Below are 9,954 nucleotides of genomic sequence, written 5' to 3'. Positions count from 1 at the left end.
GGTTAATGACTGGATAAGTGAATGCAATTAAAGCAGAACACATTGTGTGCACGACTACTCCCTTTGTGAGCACTTCATGAACTCTCAGAGGCCAAATCCATTGAAGCGACAAACGGACATTTATTTTGCAAATATATTCAGGACTGAACTAATTTCTTGATTTACATACAGGGGTCGAATTCAGGCCAACTCTTTTCTCTGTTGCACACACATATCCCCTTCTATTCTCCCCTCTTTGTCACCCTCAATCTTCCATTCACCTTTCCGTCCGTCTGTTTTTCTTTTCGTCCACTTTCCGCCATCCTTTTTCTCACCTCTCCAGTTTGTTCTTGCTAACAGCCCCAGCAGGAGAAGGATGTGCTCTACAGGCTGGGGTCTAGGGGGCCACAGCTGCCCAATAACACCCTGATTTATCAACCTCCTCCAGCGAGCCTGCATGGAGATGCTGTTTTGCTCGCTTGCTTTGGTTGTTACTTACAGCCGGCGAGGCAGGTTGTTTGTATTTCTTGCTGCGCGTCCTTAGGATGTGTCTGGTGTAATGAAATGGCTCTCCTTGTAATGTATCTAGCCTTCTCGCCAGTAGCTGAAGCCTGTCTGTGTACCTATCGCTCCTGTTTTTTTCGCCACCAGGATATATTTACTGACATAATGAATGAAAGGGTGACTGCTGGTCCTGGTTCATGTTTGTTTTAGAGATCTCCACCTCCACCACCATTTGATAACAGACGATGAAGTCTTGTTTTTTTCTCTCTTTCAGTGCATTTCTGCTTCATATTCTTGTTGCTCACTGTACTTCTAATTTTTCTCACATCCTCTCCCTCCTTCTGTTCATACACCATGTCCAGTTACAGATGGAGACAAGATATTCACAGATTCCAAAAAACTTCATTCTGAATTTAAATGTTTTCCTTTTTTTTATCTTTCCAATCTTTTTCACTTTCTCTCTCTCCATCTATTTCTACCCCTCTCTCTGCCTTTAGTCCAGTACCAGATGGAGATGATGCGTTCCCTGCGTCACGTCAACATTGACCATCTGCATGTGGGCTGGTACCAGTCCACCTACTATGGCTCCTTTGTCAGCAGAGCGCTGCTCGACTCCCAGTTCAGCTACCAGCACGCCATTGAAGAGTCCGTTGTACTGATCTATGGTAAGTGAACGCACAGTGAAGACACTTGTGCATGATATCATACTCTTATCAAATAGAAACGTTCTATGCAATGGAGGGAGTCAATAGCACTACTATGTCCATAAGTTGGGCATGTCACATTAAAACCTACATAGAACTTGATTAAAGTCATGTTCAAATACTTTACAAATAATTTTAGACCAAAACTAATGCTTGAATTGTATTGTAATGGTTCACCCAGCGACGCTATAAAGGTAACAAAGCAATACTCATTTTTGAGGAATTTGGTTTTAATTGCCAAAAATATGTATTACTTTTGTTCTGTTGCTCTGTCAAGACACTCATTTAGTATGTTTGATTAGCCTAGATGGCTTTGAACATCAGCCAGGGCATGTATATTCAGATGGTCTGATTCTTATCAAATATATTACCATCATTACCAGGAAATGTTATATTGACTGACTTGTGAAAGCGCATGAATGCAAAGAGCAGAGTCACTGCTGTATTGTTTATCTGTCACACCATTCAGCCAGCCGCTAATGATGGAGTTTCAAGCTGACGGAAAGTGGTTCCAGGAGAGTAGGGCAGCACCAGTTAAGATTGACACAATAGCTCCACAAAATAATGCTGCTGTGTCATACAACGGGGAAAACATTCTGAAATTGCAACACCTTGCTGAGATTTTAATAACCCACATCAGTATTAGATTGCACTTCCCAGACAGTAAAATGGCACTGCTCCTAGCGACTGTGTGGTTCACAGGATGACCTGGAAAGTCTTTATATTCTACTGTGGTTGACATTCAGAGAATCATAACAGTAATTTGATTTGACAGATGTAGGAAAAGATTAGTTGATGTTAGCGCAAATATAAAAAAAAACCATTGTTGCGTTTCAAGATAAATCTCGCAAGTGTCTTTGTTGACATCAAATAGATTTAAAATAGAAGCGAGAGTTTGAAAAAGATTTATAAATATATTCTCTTTCTGCAGTTTCAATATATAAAATGCAAACTGCCATCAAATATTAAGGTAGCGTGGTGCATGAGTAGTGCAGAGGCTTATGATCTCGGAGTAAATCATCAATGGCAGGAAAAGAAAGGGCTCGGAGGTAACACATGTCTGTCTGCAGCCCTTGAAAGGCCAACAGCAGAGGAGGCAGTGACGAGCAGAAAGCAGGGAAACACACAGAATTAACAAGGTAGCTGGTAACCACTTACATGAATGCACGGACATCATGTGCCTGCACCTGCTTCACAGTAAAGACCTTTAAGAGCTGCCCATAATTACTGCGCCACAAATGCCATCCCAGATGGTGTAAGCTTTCTTTCAAATGACAGCAATATTAAAACCTACATGACAGAAAATGAAAACCTGTCACTGCAAAACAGTGTGCAGTTAAATCCTCAGTGACTAAGTAAATGATGATTCATTACTACATAACCACTTCAAGTGTTTATTGATTCCGGAGGCAGAATATTAGGTCATTACATGGATATGTGCACATTGAAGTACTTAAAACAAGTATTTAATCTGTCGCTGGTTTCTATGAGGGCACAACTCATCTCTAGCTATATTCATAGTGCTGAAACAACTTTGGCATTACAGAATGTTTTTAAGCTGAAGACATATTGGAATGTAGACATTGGAAAACTGGCAGATCAGTCATGATAGTATTGATAGGGGGGGGTGGTAACTTAAATAAAGTGTAAGCTAAAATAAAATGCCATGCCACACACAATTTGGCTACCAAGGTGCTCCATGATAGTGATTTCTGCCCGTATTGCACACTTCATAATGTGCTGAGCTTACCTCCTTAAGGTTTATGAGCCGAAAAATAAGTGTGAAGTACATCCAGGGTGACACAAAGCGTCTTACAAGCTCACTGACCTGAGATCAGTCTTTCATTAAAACAGCTCAGTGTTTATCCACTCACTCCAAGTCAAGAGTGAGGCAGCAACTGGAATTGCCATTTTAAAAAAATGATGAAAACAGCTTTGAATTTCATCAATGTTTCAGCGCCGGTGAGTGTCAAGGAAGTCCCCCCGGCCCTGTTCTTTTTCTCCAAAATCACTTCAGGGTTGTCATGTTCAGATTGTACAGATCCAGGACAGGCAAAGATTAATTTTAACCAGCTGACACTTGAACCCCTCTGATCAAGTCCTGCCAGGCAGCTGGCCAGGCAGGCATTCAGACAACCCTTTCCTATTCTAAATGAGGGCTCCTGGTAATGTCAGTCAATAATGCAACGCTTAATGGATCAAAGCGCCTCAAAGGAATTGACATTCTCTCGGTTTTAAAGTCAAAGGGAAAGACAATTGATTTCTTTTTTCTTGTCTTCGTCATTAGCTCACAAGTCATTTCATGCCGATGGATGAATCAATCAGGTGGCCAACTGGCGAGTTATTAGCTTCCTCCCAATGACAGCCTCAAATTGGAGTGGGTTGCTACAGCAATTGGTTAACATGTTTTCCACAACAATCATTTTTCCTGCAAGAAGTGTACAGTAGAATTGGTTTAAATGGACAAGCATAGAGAACATCTACAATAAAGCTTAGCACTTTAAGAGTTTTGAAGATATGTATTTGTTTATGTATGAAATGAATTGGATTTTGGAAACCAGCAAGTACAGCCTAAATAGATCATTGGCAATTTAAAATGTGCTCAGTTCAACTGAAATTTCATGTGCGGTTTTATTGACTTTCTTGGTTTGGAATTTACAAAATGAAGACAAAACTTAAACAAACCCTGTTCATACTCTCCATGCAGTTTACTTCATATTGATCAAGCGAAAGCATCCGTACAAAGACACACATGGTAGAGTTAGGCATTTCCTCATTTCATTTCATTTCAAACCTTTATTTATCCAGGTGTATCCCATTGAGACCATTGATCTCTTTTTCAAGGGAGACCTGAAACTTCCTGACAGGAAAGTTAAATTCCACAAATGCAAGTGGATCCGAGGGGCTGTGTTTTGATTTATTTACCAAGCTTCCTATGGAAATGAAAGAGTTGTCTTATTCAAATGTGGCTGTCCCGCAACCAGTCTTAGTAAAAATTGGCCTGCATGAAGATTTGCTGTATCTCTTTTGGGAGTGACTCTGCCAAAGGCAAATCACTTGTCACAGTTGGCTGTTGAGAGGGAATAAGTCACACAAACATTTCTGATGGACTGTAGTGTGGCGGCGTTGAGCCGGTCCTGTATGAGCCAAAAGAACCACTTTCCCTCTTTCTCTTTAGCAAGTGTAATAGAATTGGACGACTTAGCCATTCCTCAGGGCCTGTCTAGATATATGTTCTGTCTTTTTTAAATGTTACTTTAGCTAGGCTTTCCAGTTTGTTGAATTGATTTAATATAACAGAAAGCCTGCTGTACAAATGCAATTTTGCAATAGACTTACTACTAGCTCCCCCACTCGCCTCCTTACTACTCAAAATGGTAAGCCTGTACAGACATACATGAGTGTTTTTCATTCCTATTAAGGATTGAATGGAAATTATTTTAAAGAGATGGTTCAGTCTTTTTAAGTGGGGTTGTTTGAGGTACTTATCCATAGCCAACGAATTACCTACAGTGGATGGCAGTCGGCACGTCCCTACATTTTAGAAACAGGCAGGAGTCCCAGCAGGGAGCAAAGCAATGCATCTTCCCTGATTTGTTTTTTTATGGTAGCTCCCCTGCTGCCTTCATCTTGTTGTTTCCACTCGCGACAATAGTGATGCTCAGATTAATCAGACTTCTTTCTTCGTTTGTAAATAGTAACTTGACACCTGAGATGTGTAAAATAAAAATGCTTTCATGTTTTAGGTGACAAAAAAACTAGATCTGCATTTTTGATTTGTTCAGTTTGTTCAATTTTAAATCAGTCCTCTGATTATATCACTTTGTTTCATAAACGTGTTGAGCAAATGGATAAATCTTGTGAAATGTGGTTCTTATGGCGCATTTCCACTACAGCGCAGTTTAAGCGTGCCGTGCCGTGCTCGGCCCGTTTTTGGTTGCGTTTCCACTTGGTGTAGTACCGGCTAGCGGATACTATTTCACAGTTTTTGCGAAAAACCTTTTAAAATGCGTGTTGTCTAAATGGAGATCGGCTAAGCTAAGACAGTATATGCTCCGTCTGTCCACACTCACTACAACGGCCTATACAGACATAAATAAACCAGCGACTCTATTCGCCATGACACAGACAGTCTGTGGTTTGTACTTGTTTAACTTTTGTCTAGTTTCTGAACAGATACGAGGAGCTTTGAGCTCTGAGTGCTAACAGCTAACGGCTGATGTTGTTTTTCTGTGGTTCACATTGAAGATGACGTCACGGCTCCGCCTACACTGCGTTACTATAGTTACTGCCCCAGATAATAAACTGTAATGGAAACGCAGCATAAAGTGAGCCAGTCCTAACAAGGCCTAACTATACCGTACTAAGCCGAGCGAGGCCCTGCAATGGAAATGCGCCATTAGTGAACTATATCACTGAAAAATACATTGATAAAGATATAGCCATACTTCAGGAATCTTAAATGTGTACACTCTGGAGAAGCATTAATTCTATACTTTGAAACGTGTATACAAATATTGAATAAATTAATTGTTTTAGCTGATGTCAAAATAAGATTTAACCTAATGGACGCATGGGTTTGAAACGATAACCTAGGAAACCACTTTTGTTTTATTTGATTGGTTAACCTAAGGAGGAAATCAGATATTTTGAACAGTTTAACCATTTGTATTAATCACTCTCTCTTTTCATTTTAGACCCCATTAAGACGGCACAAGGCTCCCTGTCCCTCAAGGCCTACAGGCTGACCCCCAAACTCATGGAGATCTGCAAAGAGAAGGATTTCACACCTGAGGCGTGAGTAACTTTTAGAGAAACACACAGATACCATGGATGAAATGCACAATCACATGCACAAAGAACTTTACATCTTCACAATAAATCTGTTTTTATTTGTGCTTGTAGCCAAAATTGTCTCTGTATGTCTGTCCAGATAAAGAGAGGGAAATGTTCTATTGTAGCGAAATCATACAAGGAAGTATTAGCAATGCCACTTTTTTCCCTTCAAAGTAGTAATGCTTCGACTTAATTGAGGCCATAAAATGTTTGCGTTAGCTTTTGCCCCCCAAATTACCATATAGCATTGAAAGGGGACGCAACTGGTAGGTGTTCTGCTTTAGACTTAACAAAGCGAGATGTACATTTGTTTTTATGAGCAGTTCTTAAGAAAGCTCAAGAAGACAGGCGCATATTGAATGGCACTAGTTCATTTAAACACTTGGCTTCACATTGCTTACAGAATATAAAAATTTAAATGTTTTGCCTTTTTCGCTCTTTTGATTCTGCTTATCAATGAATCCAAATATAGGCTTGTGCATCCACAGGGGAGGCACTTAGTAGCAGTTGCAGATTGACGCTGATGATGATGATTTATCAGTTCGCCCTTGCACGTCAAACAAATGTACCTTGTTTACCCATTTTTTGACCCCGAGGCTTATCGTAATTGCTTTTAAATTGCAGCTAAAAATGAATGTAATGACCATTTTCCACGGCGGTTCACGATACTCCAAATGCACAAACTCGCGCATGCATATACACACATTGGCAAATAAAAAAGTAAAACTCCATCTAAAAAAAAAAAAAAAAGTCCCACTCAGAACATCGAGATATACATTTTACAATTCACTAAAAGCGAGTAGATTTGCAGTGAAAAAGAGAAAATTTAACCGCAGCATTTCATTTCTCAATCCTATTTCTTCTATTTCCCCACCTGTGTGTCTCTATTACCTGGAACTCTTTCTCTATTGACCCAGTGTGTTTGGCCCAGAGTCGGGAACCTACTCATTTTTGCGGCTTTTCTTTAGTTCATATGATTTATTACAACTCCAATCTGTAGCTATCAGAGTTCCCAATAAGCCCACTATTGAGAGTGGGCAGAGCAGAGCAGGAAAGGACAATATCGCTCATAGCAACAATTTTGTCTCGATCCTATTATTTTCTGAACAGACCCGAAATCTGAATATCAATAATGTTTCCATGTTTTTTTCACTCCGAGATGCAAAACTTCAAAAGCGTTTCATTTCCTCCACCACTACAGTGTGTGTAAAAAGAAGTCTCTTTCATGTTGGTGTATTTGATGTTACATAAGCTTGCATATATTGTGCACCTTTTTGAAATGAAAGGCAGGCATGGATGAGTGCTGAATAGAACCATCCCTTTGAACTGCCCTCCAAGTCTGCCGGGCTATGGAGGCATTGGTCAATAGCCCTCCACTTCAACACACAATATGAAGCATCAAATTAGTCCGACAGTGTAGCCAACCTTTGGCTTTGTCCAGCGGGGCCCAACTTGGAAAGAGCGTGGCATTAAGTGCGCCAAAGTCCAGTAGGTTTGACCAATTTGTCCTGCCTGGAATGGCCTGTATTTCCTCATTGGCACTTTTTTGTATCGCTCTGCAGGCATTTGCAAAGGTCATAATTTACAGGAAATAATCTAAAGCCCTGCAGATGGATAATTGTGCCGATATGTATAACAAACAGTATTTATAACATTATGGATTTACCTTATAGGTTGCTATCCATACTAATTTTTGTTCTACGCTCTCCAGGCCTCAGGGCAGAATATTCCACTTTTGCTGCCGCAGTCTCCTCTTAAAAATGATTGCCGGAGCTGATACTCTACTTGGAAAACGAAACACTTTTTTTAAATGACCATATCGGAATCAGATGATCCTCCACACCGCTCTTTACCACACAGACAATCACAACAATATAAACACTCCTGTTTCTGGTGCAGTGATTTTATTGATCCCAAAACAAGCAAGACGTCCCTAATAAGCCAATATTAGACGTATACAGACATTAGTTTGTTGTTCATGCACTGTGCACTAGTGACAGGCAGGCATTCAATGCAATCGGATTTATGTGAGACATTAAGCAAAATTTAAAGGTCCATTTTGTGTTAACAGGCCCATGTCAGAGAAAGAAAGAGATGCAGCTTTTAGCTACCGAGGAACAAGAAGAGGTGGTTAAAAATCTGTCGTTGCTTTGCACACTTATCAACGGTGCCCATAAAAAACTCATTTAGGCTACTTAGTCGAAAATTGCTTGCGGTGTGCAATGTGAACATCCCATCGCATCACACCATTTGTTGAAATCAAAATGCAGCATGCATAACATTACTATTCATTTTGCTTTTATTTGGCTGAGGTGCAATTTATTGAGATGTAAAGGGCAAGTGGTGTAGGTACAATACTCCATTTGCAACCTTTCTTGTCAGAGCGTGTAGAAAAACAAGTTAAAATAGAGAGCCATGTTAAAGCAGACCCAAGGAAATCTCTTCCCTCAACAAAACAGATGTTTAAAGCATGGAGACATAAAACAACCCTGAACCCCATCCACTCTGTTTTCCTAAAACATTTTCAAAATGGCTCAGGTGTCGAGAGGTTTTGTTCCTGATGGAGCTCTGGCAGGAGGCTGCGCTCCATCAGGACCAATCCCTCTCCCCACCTGAACATTTTATTCCTCTCTGCTACCGACCTCATTAATAAGGCCGGGACCCCCACTGACACTTGCCTTCAGCCACCATACAGACTGTATGCATTATGCTAATGCACACCATGCAAACAATATCTTGTTTTTAGCTATTTCGTGTTCTCCACAACCCTCCAAATATTCACACATCCTCCACTTCCATAACAATACTGCACATATTTGATTTGATTGTATTATTCCAAGTACTTTGCAATACTATACTGCGCATCTTTTTTTGGTATATCCACATTTCATGTAACTAATTTTGAATTGAATGTAAGTAATGATGAAAAACGATCTGGGAGTCACACATTGTAACATAAACTCTCTTCTGCCTCTGTCTCTCCTGTCCTGTCCTTCACTTTCCAGCTTAAAGAAGGCTAACATTGGCTTCGAGCACATGTTCGAGGAGGTGCCCATTATCATTAAAAACTCCCACCTCATCAACGTGCTGATGTGGGATCTGGAGGACAAGTCCACGGTTGCAGACAAGCACGAACTGCTCAACCTCTCAAGCAGGTAAGATATGAGCTCACGAATACCATTTAACCTGTTTTTAACCGCTTACTTTGCTTGGAAAATAGTTGCAAGCAAGCAACCACATTTTTTTTATATTAGTTTTTTAATTTAACAAGTAGGTAACAAGGTAACAAGTATGACACTGTTAGGCCTACTGTTACGGCTATGTTATTAAAAGTATTGTTGTTATAACAGAAATATGTGTTTTGTATCTTTGTTTGACTGTTCAGGTTGTAAAATGTTATTGACGGAATTTGGAACCAGATTTGGTCCCTGGGCGCTACACTGCGGCTGGGTTAAATGCAGAGGACACATTTAGTTGTAATGTTTGCGAGTACTGAGACAATAAATAAATATAAATCGTAATAGTATGCTCTTTCTGCGCTTCTGCTTAACAGCGTGTTGTCAGGTGTCTCGGATTCAGCGCATGTTATGAAAGCTTTTGGAGAAAAAAATATTTTTTTGAAAAACAAATGTATTAAAACAAAATACAAATCTCTAAGCACCAATATTATATATTATTATATTATATATAGCACAATATTCGAATATTCGCTGCTGATTACTATCGAATATCCGGAGCCCGAAAAATGGTATTCGGGACAGCGCTAGAAAACAGAGGAGCGACATTTCGCCGACAACTGTGCCGAGCACTTGACTTTATGCAGGTAGCCAGACAGTGGGACATTGTACGAAAAGTCAGCACACTCAGCACGGGTAGTGCGCGCAACATGATTGCAGCGTCCAGGCAGCTCCCGTTCGAGCGTATGCCTTGA

At 40.2% G+C, this 9,954-nt stretch overlaps 1 protein-coding gene across 1 annotated transcript; it reads left to right on the top strand.

Annotated features, from left to right (window-relative positions):
* Positions 1-973: 973 nt before the first annotated feature.
* Positions 974-9,212, top strand: LOC104944751 (eukaryotic translation initiation factor 3 subunit H). The gene is made up of 3 exons (XM_010770324.1): positions 974-1,148; positions 5,885-5,984; positions 9,029-9,212. Exons 1-3 carry the CDS (start codon positions 992-994, stop codon positions 9,180-9,182), a joined length of 411 nt encoding a protein of 136 aa, XP_010768626.1. The 5' UTR covers positions 974-991; the 3' UTR covers positions 9,183-9,212.
* Positions 9,213-9,954: the final 742 nt, after the last annotated feature.

This window comes from Notothenia coriiceps, unplaced genomic scaffold (genome assembly GCF_000735185.1).
Source record: "Notothenia coriiceps isolate Sejong01 unplaced genomic scaffold, NC01 NC01_scaffold00008739, whole genome shotgun sequence".
Taxonomy (NCBI): Eukaryota; Metazoa; Chordata; class Actinopteri; order Perciformes; family Nototheniidae; genus Notothenia; species Notothenia coriiceps.
Note: the sequence above shows the minus strand (reverse complement) of the source record. Positions and strands in the feature narration are given on the sequence as shown.

Bases quoted from the DNA above. Each gene is read 5' to 3' on its own strand.
- LOC104944751 (XM_010770324.1), top strand. From the start codon at position 992: ATGGAGATGATGCGTTCCCTGCGTCACGTCAACATTGACCATCTGCAT. The intron at 1,149-5,884 runs GTAAGTGAACGC...TTTTCATTTTAG, and splicing joins GTCCGTTGTACTGATCTATG to ACCCCATTAAGACGGCACAA. The intron at 5,985-9,028 runs GTGAGTAACTTT...TTCACTTTCCAG, and splicing joins AAGGATTTCACACCTGAGGC to CTTAAAGAAGGCTAACATTG.